The 22,956-nt window shown below is 36.0% G+C and overlaps 1 protein-coding gene across 3 annotated transcripts in view; it reads left to right on the top strand.

The window, feature by feature from the left end:
* The window catches only part of SDCCAG8 (SHH signaling and ciliogenesis regulator SDCCAG8), a 157,679-nt gene that overhangs the window by 57,947 nt on the left and 76,776 nt on the right, over positions 1-22,956 (top strand). For all 3 annotated transcript variants that reach the window (XM_075924862.2, XM_089777373.1, XM_075924861.2), the window contains exons 12-13: positions 697-813; positions 14,857-14,999. In XM_075924862.2, the coding sequence (XP_075780977.2) occupies positions 697-813; positions 14,857-14,999 (260 nt within the window). The remainder of the gene's footprint in view (positions 1-696; positions 814-14,856; positions 15,000-22,956) is intronic.

Genomic DNA, 22,956 nt, shown 5'->3' on the forward strand with positions numbered 1-22,956 from the left:
TAATTATAGCATTTGAAAGTATTGTCCTAGAACAGTGTTTCCCAAATGGTGTTCCGTGGAACCCCAAGGTTCTGCAAAGTGAAAATAAGAGTTCTGCGAGAAAATTCCATTACAATAACATTTTATGATTAAAAAATAATTAATATTATGTGATTTGTTTTTAAATATTTGCAATTAAACTAAATGTTGATATCATGACTTTTTTAGCATTTGTTTATTATTATCCTTACTCATTTGTGGTCTACTTTTTTAGCTCTATATATTAGACCATTACTAGGGGTTCCACAAAATTCTTTCGAGTTTAAAAGGGTTCCGTGGCCAAATAAAATTAGGAAACACTGTCCTAGAATATGTTCAGACTTTTGAAAAGAGAATAGAAGGAAATTTAATAACCAACAACTGTAGTTTAAATATATTTAGTAGAGCACATGTTAATAGAATACATATTTGAGCTTTGCAAAATTCTAATCTAAATATAATTGAATCTAGCAAGGTACTGCATATTTCAAAGTCCATAAAAATACAAGGAATCCAAATCAACCTTTTTATATAAAAATTACCATATGTATTCTTAAAATATCTGTAAATAAAAATGTGTTGTATTCAAATGATCTTTAGGGGGCACCAAAAGATCTAATTATCAACAAACTACAGATTCCACAAGCTACAGATCATGCTGTCTGTGTAATCTAACAGGTGTGTGGAGAAATGCGTTTTCAGTTGAATCAAACCAAAATGAAGAAGGATGAGGGAGAAAAGGAGCACAGAGAGTACAGAACAAAAACTATAAGGGAGCTTGAAATTAAGGATCAGGTAAGAAATGATACTGCCGTAACTTTGCAGTTATTAGAAACATAAGTAGAGTTATTTCTGAAGTTGGAATGATTCATTTTTCTGATACTGGTCATTTATTACTGTTACGTGGATTCTAAAATAGTGGCAAGAATCCACCTTTTTACTATTAAAGAAATGCCTCTTGCCTGCCTTATTCTTGTTTTGAGCCCTAAATGGTGCAGTATTACATAGTACTTACCACATTCTTCATATACAGTGTATGAATACATACAATAGGTTCAATATGTATGAAATCTTATACATCTCACTAAAACACATAAAATGGGTATGCATACAAAGCAAGACAAAACATAAGCAAGGATAACATTTTGAAGCAAAGTATCATTTCTTTACCAATTTTTCTGAAGATTCAGGTTCAATTGATTTTTGTGATTTTTAGAAAAGTTTCAAAGTAAGGAAAAAAAAACTGATTTATGCAAATACGTCACTAAGAATTAATTGTTAGTAATGTAAAGATGAGTTTGTACTACTTATAAAACTAGTGTATGGCTTGCAGGTAGGGTGAGAAGACTGCCCTTAATAACAAATATTAATATTAGAGCTTACTGCAGCTTACTCTACTAATAGTTCAAACAGATGTTACGATGCATTTTTTTTTTGGAATCCCTCTCTTTGCAATGTGACTCAACAGTTTAAATTTCCAGTGTTCAAACTTTCAGTTTTTGTTTCATGAGACATGACGTATACATGACTAGAGACTGGTAGCATGTTCTGAATACCGGAAAGCATTTAGACATATGTATGTTATATTTCAGTGTGTATAAATTTTAAGTACTACTTAAATCTGTGTATCCCATATTTTTAAATCACTTTTTTTCTTTTCAATAAGTAAACAGATCAGTTCATCTTCAAGGAATATATGGAGGAAAAATGTAGCACTATGAATCAAAAAGGATATTTTACTTAGGAATGCTACAAAATCTTGCATAGTCACAATAAAATGTATAATATTAGCTCAAAATTGAAAGAATAGTAAATCAAATTATAATCAAAAGACAAATTATATATTGTTTTAAGTTCTATATTTACTAATTTAAATTCTTTTAAAGGCTTATTGATGTTTTCAGATTGCATAGCAATACAAGGGCCTTGTAAGTTGTCTTTTTTTCCCCACTGGATCCCTAAGAACACTTGAAAAACAAAAATACAGACTCCTCTTCTGTCTTGACAGATTATCTCAAGTAAGAGAGTTGGCATAATCTCGGCATTCTAATGAGCTAGGAATTGTGCAATAGAAGATAGAAAGCAGTATCTTTAATTGAAAGGCTCATTCTGTACCTTTCCCAACGTTAACTTTTTTTGACTAACTAGACAATGTAACAAAATATTTAAGTTTTTACATTTAGAATTCTTTGTGCTTTACCCATTACGTGAATAATTAAATGTTACAAATGTTAATTGGCACCCTGGTGCATTTTAAAAGGGAAGCTGTTCCCTGAATCATAGCATATCATATGTAGGTATTCAAAGATTTTTTTCAGATAGTGATTGCTGGATTCTAGAAAAACAGGTGTGTGTTTTTAATAATCATTGTTGGGATTTACTGGTCATTTTCTAGTTTAGGCTTTTATAAGAACACTTTTATAATCAGCAAACCTCTTTATGCTGAATAATATTAACTGCATAAAGCAATCGATGACAGTGAGATAAGTGTTTTGATTTGATAAAAAATGTAAAAGATCATTAACATTCTTATTGTAAATGAGCTGTTCTTATTTTACATTTAGCTTCATGTTTAGAAAAGAAAAATTTAATGTCTCATCCTATGGGTGGGAAAGCAGCAATTGTTCTTTGGTTTCTCAGCCATGACCTGACCTTCTGGCTAAGAGACAGAGTTGATAACTTCCTTGGCCACCATCTGTTCATAATAAATACATATTTAATTTTTAAAAGTGGACTTAGCTGATATACTAGTAAAATCATTAGTATCTTATTTTATTTTAATATATGTTTTCTTTGAAATGGAGAAGAAGTTGTAATTTCCAAATAAGGTTCCCTTATTGAAAATTAATTTAACATTCCATCTAATCATAATATAATTTCTTGATTACATTGTGGGTAAACCAAGTTATTATGAAATGTAGAATATTAAATATATTTTTTCTAGCCAAAGTCAACATTTCTAATGTCCAGTTAAAGAGAAATTAAGAGGAATTTAGAAAGAGAAAACATGATTTAATTTCCTTTTCTTTTTTTCCTCCTTCTGTTGGGATTTAGTACCTATTCTAGTTACTTTGTATAAATTCATGTGAATTGTTAACATTATAAAATAGACTACCAAGACATATTTTATTTTATTTAGTAACTTGCTACATCACTATCTGAATAATCTGTAGTGTGAATATTATGATCCTGTTCTATTTTAGGGTTCTGAAAAAACAGAATTAGTGCAAATATAATGTCCTATATAAAAAAGGACATTACTAGTATAGTTAAAGCCTAGTCTTTTGCTTAGTGGACTTATATAATGTTATAATGGTACTTTATACCATATGAATGGCCATAGTGGGTCCATCTTGCCCAGTATTATGACTTCTGACAGTGACCAGTGCCAGGTGCCCCAGAGGGAATCAACAGAACAAGTCCTCATCAAGTAATCCATCCCCTGTCTCCCATTCACAGCTTCCAACAAACAGAGTCTAGGGACATTATTCCTGCCCCTCCTGGCTAATAGCCATTGATGAACCTATCCTCCATGATACCTGTATACTGTATTCCTTTAAGGGAACTTGATGCTATTAGAACTGCATTCACACTAAGGGTTGTACCAGTATAACTAATATTGGTAAAAAATGGCACATATCCCCCCCTCAACAGAAATATACCATTATACTAGTATGAAGGCAATATGTAGACCAGGCCTTAATGTATGGCAAAAACTTTTTGCATATTTAATACAATAGGGACTTCACATTTTAGCACCTTTCATGAAATCTGAGGCATTTTACAATATGTTTAATAAGACAATTTTGTACACAGATAACACGATATAATGGCAAAAGTACTTCTGACACACCATGACTTCAGGGTTTCCTCAAATGAACATCTTTTGATCAGATGCAGTATATAAAAATAAAGCAGTTGTTATGGCTTAAAGCTCACTTTCTTTCATTTTGTGTGTCAAGCTCAAGAATCACAGAACCTAGACCTACAGTACTGGGTCAGTTAGTCCTTTTCAACTCTATCTCCCTTCCAGTTTGAGACTGTTCTCTGTTGCAAATAGTTTATACTAAGGATGTGAGGGACTAGTCACTTCCTCCCCCTTGCTGCTTCTATCAGAAAGAGGCAGCAACGAAGGGGGGGGGGGAGGAAAGAAGCGGAGGTACTTCAAAGTGGCAGTGCGGGTTGGAGCCTGGAGCCAGACCCCAGACTCCACCTGGTGTTGGTGCTGCTGCTTTGAAACGCTTTGTGCAGCCCAGGGCCAGCTGGGGTGTCCCCAGACTGCATGCTGTGTTTCAAAGCGATCGTGCCGCATGGAACCCAGGATCAGCTGAGGACTCCGTCGGGCTGTTGCTACACTTTAAAGGCGGAGGCGCCCTATCAATTAGTTGATTCAAAATTCATCAACTATTTGATTAGTCAATTAGTCGATATTTAACATCCCTACTTTATACTACCGGTTGAACCTCTGTAGTCTGTCATTCTCTGGTCCAGTAATATCTGTGGTCTGGCATAATTTTAGTTAGCCCGATATCCACTTACCATGTTTATGGTCAAGTTTCCTATGGTCCCATAAATCTTGTTTACAGCCACCAGTCCTGGCTCTCAATGTTCTATGCTGCTTTTTAGCTCTTGTTTACCCCTCCCCCCCATGTCTTTTAAGAGTCATGTAAGCAATGGACATGTTGATAATGCTGCTAAACAATATTAGCCTCTTGTGGTTCGGCAAATTCTTTAATTCAGTGTGGGTCATGTTCTGAGGGTGTTGAACTTAAAGAGGTTCAACATGTAGTACATTTAAGCTACCAGAAACAGCTCTCCTATTCTTTCCTGGTAACAAAAAAAGGAACATGTTAAATCTTTTTAAGAAATCTATACAAAGTAGTTTTTATTTTTACTTATTGTTTATTTGATTTTTCCAATAAATAAAAAGTTAAAAGCAAAGCCAAATCCTTAGTGAAATTGATAAACTATGGGAAAGCATTCTTTTAGGATTGGTCTTTATATTAGATATATTGGGGTACATCTAGACTGCAGCACTATTCTGGGATACTGGAAGTATTCTGAAATAGCAATGCCGCATCTTTAAATGCTTCCACTATTTCCCGAAATAGCAGGAGTGCTATTCCAGCGTCCCTGTAACTCTCATTCCACGAGGGCTAAGGGATTTGTTGGAATAGTGCCTTATTTTGGAATTTGGCAGTTTCTACACAGCGCCAGATTTCAAAATAAGCTCTTTTGACCTAGACTCAGAATGAGCTACAGAATTTCCGTAGCGCAAAATACGTAGCTTATTCCGACAGAAGGGTCCTGTCCAGATGCCCCCTCCGTGTCCTGAGAAAGGAAAATGAAGAATTATTCCAGATATGAGGCAGAATGAAAGATTCAACACCCCAAGGTCTTAAAATAAGGACTAGGAGGCTCATGTGTCTAGGCTACAGAGACAAAAACTATATATAAAGAAATTGAGTGGTCACTGACATGCATGAGCTACACCCAGCTGAAAGATGTATGTTTCAGCATTTTTGTAAGTAATAAAAGGCACCTACATTATATAGTGTTATGCTTTAATACGCCAGAGAGATTACACAGTAACCTCCATACTGCCAGTGTCCCTAATTTGAGAACACCCATGGTACAGACCTGGCCAGTGGAGTTGGAGATGGCTCTGCGTGCTGCTACTCCCCTACCCACCAGCTGGGGAAATGGTAGCACAGTGATGTGCTCTATTGGAGTTGCAGGGGGGCAGTGCCTGGGAGTGGCAGGGAGCGCGGAGTGGCAGGTAAGAGCCTTAGCTCTATCCCCCTCACTCCCTCTCTGTCCTGGCAAAATCTTTAATGTGTCAAACCTTGTTTCCCAGGTGAAAGAGGTTCAAATTTATCCAGGTCTATTCAACAAGAATCTAGGATGAGGAATAGAATTGTATACAAAATATAATACAAAAGCATTTTGCAGATGATATTTATAGAATATTATATGTGGTAAGCCTTAAATCAATCACTTAATATAATCTAGTTAAGAAAGTATGAATTCAAGGGTTACTAACTCTTCATTGGCCAGAGATAACTATCATGGTCGGTCAGTGTTAAGACATGTTCATAAAATGCTAAAAGGAGGATGACTTTAGGACTAATATAATTTTCTAATAACAGATCAAGATCAAGAATTGCATAATCAAAATTCATTTTTATGAAGCAGTATTATCAACTACAAGTGTTCAATAAATCATGAGTCGGGCCTCTTAAAGCCATTAGGTTTTAAGATAATTTTTTTTTGTGAGGTTTTTTTTTATTTATTTACCTTTTGGAGAGTTGTGGGGTGATGGTTGTTTTTTTTTGGTTTTGGAGGTTGTTACAAAAAAAATCACCAAAGGGTTGACTATGTTGATGAACATATGCTAGTACTGTGTGTTTTGTTTGTATTTATTTAAAAGCTAGGGTCCAATTTTCAAACATGGCTTGAGCGCAGGAATTATGAAGCCAAGTAGCCCTTGATCAAGAAATGTATAAGAATAATTGGTGATAATCTCTTCCCTATCCTCTCTAAAAAAAGAAAACAATTACAAGTTATATTAACTTATCATGTAAAAGTAGATAGTTAAATAGTCAAGATAGGAAATGTAAAAGAGAGGCTTGACAAAACCTGAAGTGGATTGCCTATAGTGAAGTCTTCGTGTTCTCCCAGTTGTGTTCATATCACCAACCAAAGAAGGGAAATGTTTGATTGGTGAAGAAATGGCACAAATCTGAACACCAGTCACCAAAATCAAACATAGCACAAATAGTAGGGCTACGTCTAGACTGGCCCCTATTACGAAATAGCCATGCTAATTTCCAACTTTGGAATAGGGATCATCCGGAAAAGGGCTTTATTCTGGACGATCGTGCCAGTCTAGATGCTTTTTTCCGGTTTTTCCCCAAGCCGGAAAAAAAGCGGCGGACATGTTTATTTAAATCCCGCGGGGGATATTTAAATCCCCCGCGGATTTCCCTATTCCAAATTTGGAAATTAGTATGACTATTTTGTAATAAGGGCCAGTCTAGACGTAGCCTAGATGTTTACTAAGTCTTTCCTGAAGTTATTCAACAGTCCTCTACATTCACTCACAGGAAGTCACCAAGCATATGGTTTTGACTCCTGAGGTCCAGCACCATTGTTTATCAGGACCTCTACAAGGCACAAATGTCATCTTGCTTTTACATGATAATGGTATTTGTGGCTTTTTCTCTTTCTGTAGCCTTTCCAAAGGAGAAGTAGTTTTGGTAGTTGATTCCACCACAAATGTTATTAAACTACTGAATTTTCAAGGACTACTTGCAGACTCTGTTACAATTAATGCATCTATTTTAATATGCAAGATAGATGCACCACAATTGAGTGAATGCATGTGCGTGTTTTTATGAAAAAAAAACCTTGCACAGACACAAGAGTAATACGTGAAACTTGATCACCTTTAAAACAAAATTTTAAATTGCATATCCCAGTGTGATCATATACAGTAGGTAGAAGAGTTACTTACTTTAATAGCCTGGCAAAAATGACCTTGTACCTCTTACGTCTTACTTAAAATCTTCCAACAAATATATAATGTGCTCTCCACAAATTAATATGGCAGGTCTTTGTCCAGGCAGCAGGAAAAAGAGGATGGAAGTCCTTTAAGAATTCCTAATGCATTTGGGTCATGACAAGAGGGGAAACACAGTGAATTTACTTGAATGGAGCCAAGAGGAGAAGAGGAAGTCACAAAACCAGGTGGGGACACTGACCCATCTCGTGTAGGGTTGCCAGGTGTCCGGTTTTGAACCGGACAGTCCAGTATTTGAGCTTTCTGTTTGGAAAACAAATTGAGAAAATATAAATGTCCGGTATCTTCTAAATAAGATGTAATGTAGATTGTGATGTAATGTCAAGCGTGTCCAGTATTTTTGTTGAAACTATCTGGCAACCTTAACCGTGTGCAACTATATCCTGTGCATCCTGGAGCCCTCCCTTGTCAGAGAGAGCAGCTGCCAGCTAAAGTAGAAAGATTCTGGTCTGGGCCCATTCTAACTCCACAGTCAGTTTATGACTTTTGTCTCATTTGGTTGGCTTTATTATCTATAGATAGTGCAACCCTCTACTACCTTTGCTGCAAAGGAAGCATGCTTCACACATACAGGACCCTACTCCCTAACACCCCCTTTCCTGGCTCTTCATTGGAAGGTTTCTCTCTCCTTTTCCCCACCAGCAAGTTTCCTACAGCTCCTGTATTCTCTCCAGCAGGCTCTCGTGATGCTCTAACACACTTTCCTCCACAGCAGCCTGCAGGCAAAAGAGCAACACCTGAGCTATCTCCATTTGTGCTCTATCACAGCATTGTGGTAATGGAAGAGTGGATGGTGAGGTCGCGGTTGCTGATTGTGGGAAGGGAGCATCTCTGCTGTGCTGCACCTGTTTCAATGTTTTGGCCCTGTGAGCACACAGGAAGCCATTGCAAAGATTGCCTGCAGCACACATGGCTCAGTGGCCTCTGAGCTGCATGTGTATTGTCATTGTTGAAAGAGTCTCCAAAATGGCAACCACCACAATGATATAAGCCTTAATAACACAGGATTACAGCCTGCACTGTTTCAGTAGGTTGCATCATTGCTTATCCCTTGGGTCTTCATGTGGTCTATTGATTTGTATGCTTGTCTCAAGACTTAAACCTTAAATTGGGCTAGATACAAAGCAGGAGCCTGTTTTGCTACAGTACTGTTTCCCTTTCCTTAACAACCTTTTCCGTCAACTCCCTGAAATGGAATTGACTTCCATTCCAAAGTTTGGTTTTGCATTTTGATCTAGGAACATTGTGTACCTGTCTGCTCTTGTTTCAATTACATAGTTTCATGAAACTTTTTTTTCTTTTGAATATGTACATTTTAGGTGATCTTCTGAGGCATATTCATTTTTAAGTTTTTACTTTTTGTTTGTACATACTCACAATTTATCACATTTCCATGGTATTTAAAGGTTAAATTTTGAAACCAGCTATAGGCTTCAGATGTTGTTGATGATTCTCATCCTGTTTTGAATAAGAAACAGGGTTAATTTACACAGCAATTAAAAAAATTAAACTAACAATACCCGCGGCATTAGGGGCTATTTGGGGTTAGCCTGGTGATGGCTCTATCTTTGTTTACAAAGATAGAGCATTCTTCTGAGGCAACCTGGACATGTCTGGGAGGCCTGAAGTTTAGAGGCTGCTCAAAACATAGGGCTGCCTGATTTGATATCAGGATTAATGCAGGGAGTTGCTCATAACAGAGAAGCAGTTGCAGTTTACTCCAACTGTAGGGAAGATCTACATGTCCAGTGATGGACTTTTTTGTTATGTCCAGGATAAAATATTTTGAATTACCACATAATGAAAATACATTTTGCATGTAGCTTGAATATATAGCCCTGTATGAAAGAATTAGTATCTGAAAAACTGTGTTCTAAGACGGCAAAAATTACATGTGTGGGATCAAAATTATGATAAAATGTCAGACATTTATAATTCTGTTTAAATACTGTATGTAAATATGCTTGAGTGTTAACTCTAGCGTTGCCTCAAATGGAAGGCAACGAAAAGTACTGACGTATAGCCACAGCTCAGCAAGATGTTGCATGTAAAATTAACTTTACTCACAGTGAGTGTTTCCATTAATGTAAATGAGGCTGCTTGTATTGAGGAAAGTTAAAAATGTGAGCATCTGTGCCTACGCATCTAAGAAATAGGTAATAAAAATCATGACCACCTAAGTGTAATACTTTAGGTAGTGTACTGACTCCAATAATCACATGTTCTCACCAGAAAGGCAGTCATCACTGAGTTAACACTTTTTGTAAGATTTTCATTTCTTACTTTTCACTCCATTTTCATAATTAAGGAGACCTCAGGATTAAAATATTAGATGGAAAAAATAGTGTAGATTCATAACAACATACATGCATTCAGAAAAAAATAAAAATGTGTGTGTAAGACTATTTTGCATGTACAGAACTGTTTTTCAGTTAACTTTATCATTGCACCTGATGTCAAAGGAGATTGGTTTAAGAATTAATGTCATTGGCTTTTTAAATACATTTGGCGTCTTTCCTAGTCTTGATTTGTTATAAGGCTTCCAAAGTGTTTTTCTGAATTTAGTTCAATGTAGAATTTTCTTTTATCAGTGGTTAATCATTTTCATTTGTGAAAGATTTCTTTGCCTTTTCTGTCAGCTCTGCAGTTATTCTGAGTCCTACGAAAAACATCTGCTAGCTTAGAAATTTAAAGTTGCAGTTTGCTGCATATAATAGAGTTTGTGTTAATATGGATGAGAATTAAGGAATTATTTTAATTTTGTAATTTGACCTATTTGGAACAAAATTATTAAATTTTATAGAGATGAAGATGTCTAGGTAGTTAAATGGAGAATTTTCACACAACTCTGTAGCATGTTTAAAAGAAGTTGGTTTTAATTTGAGAAGAGGCTATTTACAGAATCTCAGTATTTATAAGATCATTATTTACATTTTTATATGATGTTACATTTAGTATTCTTTGAGCCTGTGTTAATGTGAAAATGTCTGTATGATTTTATATCCGTGGTGTCCAACACACTAGCCACAAGTGGCTGGTTGAGTGTAGCTAGTTGGCTTGAACAATGTGACTATCTGGCCAGTTGAGTGTGGCTAGTTCACTATAGAAGTAGCCACTACAGTGGCTACTGCTTTGGAACTGGTTGGACACTATGGCTTTATACAAATTCCTGCCCTATAATCTAATGAGAAGTACAGTGCTTGTTTGCTTTTTAGTATTACTAGAAGATTTATCTGGTCTTGCTTGGGTCCTTAACTCAAGCTTTTCTTTTCTTCATTTAAATCATTGTTAAGGCTAAGGATGAGAGATTCAGTATGCCGGCTGCTGCAGGGAGATAATACAACCCCAGGCACTCTCTCAGTGTAGTAGCTTTGGGCCAGGTGAGAAGTGCCTGTCCATGGCTGCTGTAGCAGGCCCAGATCGGAGGAGGGGTATATGCCGTCTGGCTGGGGGACAGACAAACTTAAATATATAGTTGATAGCTGTCCCTTCCTCCACTCCTGCTGGCCTAATGAAGTTATAGCTGTCCCTGTCACCATCTTCGGCCCCTTGCTGCTCCCCTTTGGTCATTCTACAATATAACTACCCTCCTACCTGCCCTCTCTCTCCCTTTTCATTTCATGAGAAATAAATGAATTCCTGGCACAACCAAAACGGTACCTTGCTGCATACTAAATTTGGTGCCCCTAGCTGTTACCATTTAGGAAGAGTTCTTGAACCAACTGAGTTACAGACAGACATGCATAGTTCTAAAATATATAGTAGTATAAGGAAAATGATTGCAAAAGGTACTTGTTTCCTACAGAAAGGGAGTTTTAACATATAAGTGCTCCCCCCAAAAATTTAGAGACTAACAATTTGTTTCTTATATTTCCTTAAGTAGATTTTCTTTGATAAAATCCTTCTGTTTATAAATACTGTAGTATTTTTGACTTTGTTTATTTGTGGTGCTCAGAAATGGCAGTTGTTTTATTGGGTCACATACTGCAGTTTTTATAAAGACAAAGTTTTTGTTTATATCAGGGGGAGTTTAGAACTTGAAGATAAGACTCCATAATATATTTGTAAGTTGCATACAAAAATATTTAAACAATGCTAAAGTTGTAATGTTTAAACACCCAAAAGTTGCTTGTGCGTTGTTAATGTGCATTATGATGTTATTGGCCAGCTTCAGACAGGCCATCTGTGATAGCAATGCAATACCCCAGGATGTCCTTTTTGTGTTCCCATTTGTCCTGTGGACTTAAAGAAGCAGCTACAGGTTGGAACACTCTTGTCTAGCACCTAGGACCTGACAGGTCCCGGATGAGTGATTTTGCCAGACAAGGGGTGATCATTTTTAGACTCCTGCCCTCGGTCCTCCTGACCTGGCTGCTGGCCTCCCAGCCAGCTCCCCATCTCCTGCTGTCCCCACTGCCCTGCCGACCCACTGGGCAACCATTGGTTCTGTGGCTCCACCGGGCAGCCCAGCACTTGGGGCTACCTGGGCAGCCACATGCACCACACGCCGGGGCTCCCTGGGCAGCTGTGTGCCAGGGCTCCACTGTCAGCTTCCTGCATACAGACAGTCCACTGCTCTCCCAGCCTCACAGGGATCCTTACTGCTGACCATCTACCAGGACTCTGGTCTTGCAACATCCATGCCAGTCCATGGATGCTACTGGACCAGAGAATCCTGGTTAAGAGAGTTTCAACCTATATTTGATGAAGAAATACATGATCATGTAATTAAAAATGGTACCACACTACATATATATATATATATATATATAATTGTTTTCATAGACACGACAATCCTAAAATAATTCCTGATGTGAAAGATCTGTGGCCTGCTTCTGACTGTACACTATTATGTGAATCAGTATAAATCGCAGCCACAGAATAGATATGCTTGCGGTTCCATGGACTGGAAAGGGTAAAACTTCCTCCCCTGATTTCCATAGAATTCTCTTGTGATTAAGTTACTCATAATGGGCCAGGGAAGCAGGTTTTACCCAAAAGAATAAACACACAGTTTCATGATACCTTTCTTTAAAGCCACTTTTTAAAATATAACTGTGTATTTCCTGATGATCAAATATATGCTTTTATTTTGTAAATATGTGTATTATTTTTATACTACACTAGTACACCTTGCCATCATGTGCTAAAAGTTCCATAATGTGTTTCCATAACTCTGCTGTTTGAAACTGGACTAGGACATTGCATTACAGAACTTATAGTGTGCATCAGCAAGATCTGTGTGGACACTTTGTGCATGACACACTGGCAGTGTGCTAAAATTCACACTCTAGTTGGTGTATACAAATGCAACATGTGGACTGGGATTGTAACTTGGAGGGAGGACCATGTATAGAAGTTGCCCATGACCCAAACACATCACCATTGTAGATAGTTACCCTTCCGATCACTCTTGTACACTGGACTGAGTGCTCCTAAGATTAGTAGAACTGAGCACAGCCAGTTTATGTGGCTGTCTGAAAACTTATCTTTCGCTACTGTGTAAACTGGCTTGAGGATATGTAATATGCTATGTTTCAGGAATAGTACCGTAAACTGCTGGCTAACTTATCAGACCAAACTAATTAATGGCATTTGTGGGTTTGGATGGTAGTCCTTTTAGGGCACTGATAAAAATGAGGGCGGGGTGGGGTGTTTTGTTTGTTTGTTAAACAAGCCTTCATTGCATCTGGATGAGAACAAGCTCAATGAAATTTAATACAAATTAATGTGGGGGTACTTTAGGATCCTTAGTTACATGGATGTCTTTGGTGTTATGGGGCACCTTTTAATTCATTCTTTTTGCTGTGATGACTGTAACATTTTCCAGTGTGGACTTCTCCAGACTTAGCTACTCCTTTGGGGGTTACTACTATGCTGTCTATATGAGGCTCTTGAATGCTATAAGTGACACAGAATACTTTAGTATGCTTGCTTAAAGATGAATATTATACCTGTACTTCAGTCTATACTGGCTCCCTATCTGCTTCAGGGTGGAAGTCATGGGCACAAATTGATTTTTAAAGCCCTGACAGAGGTACATGTTTTGGATGTCACCTACTTTGTGAAGCTGCTTTTCTCTCTGTGTATCTTCATGATACATTCTTTCCTTGAACCCCTTGATTTAAACATCTGGCAGATGTAGACAGGGCATTTTCAACTGAGGTCCCTTCCTTTTGGAATTTATTTCCCACTTTGGTCTGACAGAACCTGAGCCTGTTTACGTTCAATAAAAGCCCATCTGTTCACTTAGGCTTTTCCCTGAGGAGGTGATAAGGTGTATTTATGGTTATAATTGTAAAAAATATTTAGCTGACATTAGTCAACTATTTTTTTCTTTTTGAAAAGTGGCCATTCATTAATACATTAAAAAAACTAAGTATGCAGGAATGCTGCTTACCTCTGAAGATGGGAAAGAACTCAGGCAAGAAAATAAACAGGAATGGGATGGGAATGAACTGCTGTTGCTGTTAAATAGGCTAGAACATTGTGAATCTGTTCAGACTTTATATTTTAAATGCGATACCCTTTGGAAATGAGAAATTTTGGATTTTCCTAAACTTATTTACCATTTAAATATTGTTCATTACTTTCAATGAAAGTATCTACATTGAATACATACAACACATTGAATTAATTTCCTAGTTTCTGGATCTTTGTGCAAAACAGTAAAACTTACTTCTAGTTTATTTTGCATGGAATAATTTAGATTATATTCTAATTTTTCCTTAACGGGACATTACTGGAAAAATGAAAAATCTAATTTCAACAAATTAGAGTATAACTCCAAATGGAGAAGTATTGTTTTATTAGAAATACCAAAGGACGGTTTTAGTGGGGAAATGCTTCACACATTTTGTTGGATGTGGATACAAACTTTAACTGTACTATTCAAGTACTCACCATTGGGTAGGTGTGTAGTATGAAGTAAATATAATAATAAACTGTAAATTGTTTAATGAGTTAACTTGAACAAAGAGAAAATATGTGGAAATTAAAATTTTACAAAAGCCACAGAAAACACTTTTGTACAAAAATATTATGAATGTTTGTATTAAAATATCTGCATAGGCTTAATATTTTTAACAATATTTTTAATATTTCCTTTTTATTAAAATTTTATTTTTACAAACCAAAGAACTCAGTTCCTTCTTTTCATTAACTCATGCTTCATTTGTCTAAATTTTTTGCTCAAGTAAGGTAGATTGTGTTAACATTTACTTATTTGTATTTTTCCTATACATACATTTTTAAAGGAAATAGAGAAATTGGGATTAGAGCTGAATGAAAACAAACTGCGGTTGGAACAGGCACAGCAGGATGCAGCAAAAGCCAAAGATGAGTGCCTTAAACTGACAGAACTGCTGGGTAAATCTGAGCACCAACTGCACCTCACCAGGTACCCCTTATCCTATTACATGCCATAGCACCAATTTCATTCTTTTAATTTTTGCCACAGGCTTACCCACAGTTGTTTTGTAGATATTCATAATCATTCACTGCATGCTTTGCTTTCAGGCATTTTAAGAGAAGTGAAGATGATGCAAATAAAGCACCCTTTTATCTAAAGGATGGTCTTTCAAAAAGCCAAAATAATGCATTTAGAATTGATGTGATTCATTAAGCATAAAATCTTGCAAGCACCAAACTGTATAGCATCTATTGATTTAGAAATGCTAATGCTTCAAATTTATGAATTCAGGGTATTGTGACATAATTATATAAATACTTACGGATGTCAGTTATGAAATTTTACTTCATCTGAGATTAAACAGTCTACATAATTTAACATTCTAGTAATAGAGGGAGAGATTCAGGAGAGATCCATGAGCATAACATGTCTATCATTTGCCTCAGTTGAAATAATAAGATTCTGTGACAAACATGTTTCTGTCAATCTGGACTCTTTTTATAAGGTTATTTCTTCGCTGAACATAAACTGCCAACCTACACTTGATTCTTACTATTAGATGTGTAGAAAAAACTCCATAGTGGCAACTTGATTATTAATTCCACCTTGCATTTCAGTAACTGTTACAATTTCTTGCTTTCACTAACACATAGTTCCTTCTTCTAAGTCTTTGTATCACTTTTATCTGTTAGTAAATGTCCTAGCGCCAGATTTCAGGCCCCTTACTCAGTCCTTAGTTAGGCAAAAACTCTCATTGAAGTCAATAGAAACTTGAACAACAACCTAGGTTATGACTAATTGACAGTGGAGTCGTCACACTCCTAATGTGATCCTGCACTCACTGAATTTGGTGAGAATAGTATCATGGATTTCAATGGCAGCAGAATTGGACCCATGTAAACTTTCTAAATTGATTAAATGAATCTTTTATTCAGCTAAATTTCAGTGCAATTCAGAGCACGGTAGTTTAACAGATGGAAGAAAGCACCACTGTAACAGCCTGTATTCAGAGAAAAAATATGCTAGAGGTTGATGAACTTGAAAAAAGTTTTGGGTGAGCTGTTATGATATATAAAGTTTGGATTTAGCAGAACTTCCTTAATAATGATTTGTTGTGATAGTTAACCAAATGGTTTACCAAGCTCCATTTAGCAAGAGACTGATTATGCATTATAAAGCTGTGTGATATCTTGGAGAAAACCCTTATAACACATTTTTTGTGAAAATCTTTAACTCTTACTACAGGCTAATAACTATAAATTTAACATGACTCAACACTTAAATCTAGGTGCATAATGAATCAGGTAGTTTAATTACAGACATTTTAGAATCTGACAGTGTATACAGTATGGCCTTTGTTTATAAATAAATAGTATGCTTATGCTGCTGTAGTACACAGTTCTAAGTTCTTTATAAAAAGTGAGAAATAGGGGCCAAATTCTTCCCTTTAAGTCACCAAATTCTGGGATTACCTGTTCTATATAGATACTTTTACCATCCTCGTAGGATGGCCAGGTGTCCAGTTTTTTAATGAAAAGTCCAGTTGACAAGGGGACCAGATGCAATTCGGTCACATGTATTGATTACACAGCCAAAATTCAATTCCTGTAGGTAGAAAGGCACCATGTTATTCATGCCAGCTTTATTTAGTCGGGGTTGTCTACTACTTGCATTGAGCAGCTGTAGCTCCCAGCCCCAACTCTGCTGATGAGTCCCTGCTGACCTGGAAGATAAGAGAATAGGGGAGAGGAAAACCAGTGATGAGAGGAGGGAGAAAGGGATAGAGCTTTCATGGAATGATGTGACCAAGGGCATTAGAAGAGGAGGTGCTTTGAGGGGTGAGGCATGCCAGGGTCTCTGTGAGGAAGGATTGGAGTAGCGAAGTTGCCAGCACTCCTGCTAGAGTATCCGGTTTTAAAGATACAGAGTTGACAACCCTAATTCATGGTAGCATCTGACCGTTGTCATTTAGTGCATTAGTAATGTTACTAATGTTTGTCAGGTATGGACAAGAAAAAGAAGCCACTCTTCTTTTTTTCTTTTTTTTCTTTGAGTTTTTACCCACTCTCCATGCCACTCCTGTCCATCCCCCTGTAGCATCACCTCCTCCAGAACAGGACTCTTAATAAGTGAAGGGGCAGACATAACAGTAAAGGCCATGCTTTCAGATCTTTCACTGAAGGCAGCAAATCTCTTATGGTATTCCCATTTTGAGTCTAATCACTGTGTAGTAATGTGGTGTACACAATATTGTTAAATACTGTGATTCTTGCTCATCTCAGGCCATGGGGAAAGGTGAATGGCATTCTCCTTCATCTGCAGGAGGAACTGTGCCATCAGATGCATTCATCCTAGTGGAAGTTGGCTATATAGCTGCTTTTCTTCCCTGGGGAGTCTACCAAGGAGAACAGCTTTAATGTCCTAGAGCCCTGCCTTTGGAAAGGTGATAAGAGATGCACCAAATCAGTGCATTTTCTCAGGTGTCTTGGCCTTGCCATTTTCTAGCTGTCTTCTACTACTTTCTGGACTAAACTAACTACCCAGCTCTGTGTCTCCCTCCTCGGAGAACTGGTGATGTGAACAGCTTGTTTCCTCTGTCCTTCTATTGTGGGTGGGTTATAGACACTTTGAATTTCTCCAGATCCTGTCAGGAAAAAAACAAACAAAAAACCCTTAGTCTTTCTTTTACAAAGAGTTAAGTGGGCCCATTAGGGTTCAGCTTTCACTCTGTTGCTAATGTAAAACATTATTAAGCAGAAGATTGGTGAGTTATTAAAGAACATAAGTCTAGGTATTTTGAATGTAAGAAAAGTAAAATCAATATAAAATGTCTAATTTAAATATTAGAAAACTAGAAGGTAAATATTATAGATTATTTATTATTATGCCATCAATTAGTTTGGTCTGATAAGTTAGCCAGCAGTCATGTTGGATTAAATGAGAACATGCAATCAAGGCCTGATGGGGAGGGGGAGATTACAGAGCTATGTTTCTATTTGTTTCCAGGGGAAAAGTCGCATCCTCCTCAGCCTGCCTCAAAAATTCATTTTCTAAACACTGGTTTGATACACACCTATCAAATTGTCTAACAGTTGAAATATTCCTGTTAAAATAAATGCTCAAGGATTACTATTTTATTTAAATTATTTGTGGCTCGCTTATCATCTTTGCTTCCGGATCACTGGAATATGTTTACCTGAATTGGAAGCACATTGGAATTCTTGATGTTTACTTAAAGCACATATTTTTGTTCCTTAAATCCAGTTCATAATTCCAACTTCTGTATTTGGAAATGATAGAAAAAAGGCATTATTGCTGACCTTGATCAGTAACCATTGCAATCTTGCATATAACATTGGTCTCCTCCCTGGGTTTGCAGGTTCACCATAATGTGAAGTTTACATATTTGTTTCAAGTCCTATGTGGCTATTAGGGACCAAGTAATTAGGGACCAAAAATCTCACCTATTGAATTCCAGTCTGAGTAGTTACGTACACAGGAACTGCTATAGGTGAAAACATGAGACTAATGTTGCCTCACTGAAATCAATGATGAAACTCTCATTAACTTTATTAGGCCAGGAATGGACTCTGCTAAGTGGACCATGTCATCTGAATACTTGATTTGCAATGGACATGAAGCATTCAGGACTGTTAATTTGAGCCCTATTACTATATTACCAATATAATCTTGGCAATAAACAGAAGGTGCAATATGGTAATCAGAATGATCTGATTTTTAAAATGTCATTTAATCGATTGAAGTAATTCTTTCACTTTTCTTGTGTAACAGAGAGATGAGTATGAAATCTATCATTACACGAAACAAAAGTTAGCATTTGTGCTTCAGTTGCAGTTGTCTTTTAAGAAGTGATTCCCATATTCCTATCCAAGAGAAAATACATAGATTCAAGGAAGTGAAGTAAAGAAAATATTGGGCTTAATTCTCTTATTTTTAAGTCGAGTGTTTGTTCACTTTATTGGTCATTGTATCTCCTCTCAGAATAGACACGTCATCTCAAATTTTGCTTGGAAAGAATTAAAGCAAACTCATATTTACTACTTTTTTTTTAGTCAGTTTAGTGTTGCATGTCAACTTTGTAAATGGGGAAAACATTACTTGAATAATTTGTCACCCATGCTTTTAAGTCCAGTAATGTGCGACCTTGGAAGCTAATTTGAATGTCTGGGTTGCTCTTTAAAGATCACATATTTGTGGAAGTTTATAATACCATGATGATGGTGGCTGTTGGCAGCCTTTCTGTACTTTTCAGAGGAAAAATGTACAGAATATGATTGAAGTATCACCAAAATATTTGATGACACAATATCTTCAGGAATTAACACATTTGAAGAAAATATCTTTTAGAACATACAGTGGTTTTCAGCAGTGCTATGGTCTTTGTGGCTTCAAATAGCTATAGTACATCAATGCTTCTGGTTGCCTCTAGCGAATTTTCAACAGCTCTATTGGCATTAATTGCAGTCCATGTATAATAAATAAGGTACATAAATTAAACCTATCATTCTACCTCCGGGTTCTTGTGACATTATTAAATTGCTTGAGCTTGGCTGTCATTGTTTATGTCATCACCATAATTCCTTACTAGAATTACAGCCTGTTTTTAATTTATATATTTTTATAATCTAAATAATAATATATTCTAAATAATCTGACGTTTTCTATTTACAGCAGATGTTTCCTGCTGCTATTCACTATCCTTTATTAAAGCTATTCAAAACTTAATATCAGCTGTGTTGTTTTCAAAGTAATATCTGTTAGGTATCAGCAGAATTATTTGGTGTTGTCTTTTTTTTCAGCAATTTTAGCACATCAGAAGCAGTCTCCTATTGATGATAGATGAGGAATTCTAATGAGATTACATTTTTAGTATTAATGGACACTGTTAATTAGTAGCAGTGGATAGTCTCATTTTTATAGACTACTGATTAATGACTATAGGAAAAACATGAATATATGAAAAAGTAGCAAAGATAGCATAACCGAAACAATTATTTTTATACACTGTTTGTTTTGTATGAATAGCCTTATATATAAAAACTAGTGTAGGAAGGAATGATAACATCAAACAACCCATATAAATAATGAACTTATGAAATAGAATTTTAAATGTTTTAATTTTCATTACATTCAGGGATAGTTGTGCCTGTGGTGGTGTGTTTCAGTCAACATTTATTTCTATCTGTTTTTCATATACAAAGGCATTGGGATGCCAGAAAATAAACTGTTAACGGAGAATTAACTTCTTTGGCATGCTTTCATACTTATCTTCCAAATTAAAGAAAATGAAATGGGCAGAAGCAGAGTGTAGATTACCTCCTTTTTGTCAAAAATGGTGGGAATTTGAAAATTAATAATAAAAAAGGGAACAGATGCAGTAACATGCCAGAGGGAGATTAATGTGGAGAGTAAAATCTGTGAGCAACAAAACTGAAGCAAACTGAATCAGTGGGAGGTGGTTGTACAATCAAAATCAGGATAAAAGAGAAATTACAAACAACCCTGCACTTGTCAAAGTAGTAGTAATGAAATCCTGACTCTGCCAGCAGTGAGAACCTGTGTTAGCACTTTGGGGTAAGGATGGTAGCTGGGTGCCAGGTAGGAGGGCAGTGTTAGGTTGCTGGGCAGCAGCCATCTTGTGTAGAACAGATGGCACTGAAAGCTGGCAGGGGAGGGGCTCCTTAGCAGAACTAATCAGACAGTAACAGATAGGGCAGCTGGGAAGACTGACCACAGAGAGAGAAACTGCAGGGTAGCTACAGAGCTCCATGATGTTTACAGTGGTGTGCCCATTGGTCTGAGATAAGACCTTGCAATGTCTTTTTACTGCAGAAAGTGCACAAAGTTTAGTTAAAGAATGTATCTGATCATTCTACTATAAAATGAATGTATTAACTCATTGCTGAGCTAATTTTGTGACAACATTGCATTTTGAACCTTTGCTACCAAGAAATTTTGTGTGGCATAAACCTTTCAAAATAAAAATATACTATCAGGCATATAATACATAATTGCAAGTGTGATCCATATTTTATTAATATATACAATGAAAGAATTGGACATCAATGTTTGCATATCTGTACATTTATCTAGAGAGCGATCCTGCTGGCAGACCCCTAATTCCATTGATGTTAATGAATTCTTGACATTCAGTCTCTCGCAGGATTGGGTTCTTCAATTGAATGAAATGGTGTTATTTTACCATGAGTTTTCATTTAGTTCAGGGGGAGGCATTTCCTTTCTCATAAGTGAGAGCTTATTGGAAAATAATTGAGGTCCCAGGCCTATAACTTTCAGTCAAATGAGTAAATTTTACTCAAGTTGAACTATTCACATGAGTAACAGTTGTACCTATTCATAAGAATTGTGAAATTAGGCACTTAGTAAGTCATCTTGAAAGAGTAATGGAAACAGAACTTAACGCAAAAGATAAAATAACCTAAGTATAATGAAAAAACTGACAGACTTATTAATTATATAATATTGTTAACTAGTTTAGTTGATCATGGTTTACAATAAAAAAAATTCAGATATGGAGCTGGGTTGTGGATGCTGACCTCATCTTTTTAACAAAGAAATTTACATCACCTACATCTGTTTTGAACTTATATCTCACTCTTTTATAGAAGGTTTATAGCTTGGCTCAATTATTCATTTTGAGTGGGGAGGGGAGGAGAGGAAACATTACAGGGATTTGAAATAGGTGGTATAACATAGCCATATGCTATTTATGCAGCAGTTTTTGCAATAAATCTAATTTGGTGCTGTCAAAAAAAATTAGACTTATTTGATATAGCAGCACATTAGTAAATGATTGTGGTAGATTTGAAAGTTGTCATTCACTCTGCTTACTTGTAACATAATCTTGCAAAGCCTTTTTTTTTTCTTTTTCCCCGAGCAACTCTATGAAAATTTTTCAGTTCTTTGTCCTGCAGCTGTAGAAACTGCAAATATTTCTACAACTGAAAAGAAGGTCTTACTTTAAGGTAATTGTGGAAGGGGGGGGAAGGATGAATAACCTCTGTTAGCAACTTTATTAATGTACAGGCAGAAAAATAAATAAAACGGGGGGAGGAAAGCTAGCTGTCTCCCATACCTTCCGATTTTTCTAGTGCAGCTGAAATTGTTTATTTCACTATTGCATATGTAGATAAATTAGTTATTCTTAGTTATTATAGAAGGCAAAAATATTTTACCTGCTATCATAAGACCATATGCTGCTTTATAAAGACTGATATTGAATTACTTGAAAAAAATCGTCTGTGTCTTCTTCTGGCAGTGCCTTTTAGAAATTGCATTACCAGTTTAGTAAGTGATTGTTTAAATACCTTTATATTTAAATATGTAAAATACTGTTTAAGGTATAAGTTGTCTAAATGTTATTAATAAGTTGTAAAATAAATCAAAAATAAGCAAGGAGTGAGCAAGAAATCCACCATCATGTTAGTTAAATAAGGTTAAGAAAAGCTTTATAGTACCTATTTTCCTTATTCATTTAAAAAAAAAAGGTTTTTAAAAATCCTGCTCATTGCTGTTTAATTTGATTTGTTCCTCTACCGTACACATTTTTTAAAAGAAAGGCAATGATATGTTTTAAGATTCCCATTTAATTACATGGAAATTTACTTTGTAGTGTTTAAACTGTCACAGGTCCAAAGAGAATTTTACTAATGCTTTCATTGTTCATAAAAGGAATCAGTGTGCTGAAGTATTCAAATTGTTTCTGTACATACACTGCATTTACAATAGTAGCGGGTAACAATATTTGCAGTAGTTTTGAGCAAACAATGTACATCACAAATAATGGAGACAAGATTATCTAATGATAACAAGAAAATACAATTTTTTTCAAATTTCTTTTAAAAGATATTTATTATTCACAACTAATCTAAGGAAGTATATAGATTATTATCAATATACCTTT

This window comes from Pelodiscus sinensis, chromosome 3 (assembly GCF_052426305.1).
Source record: "Pelodiscus sinensis isolate ZL-2025 chromosome 3, ASM5242630v1, whole genome shotgun sequence".
Classification (NCBI taxonomy): Eukaryota; Metazoa; Chordata; order Testudines; family Trionychidae; genus Pelodiscus; species Pelodiscus sinensis.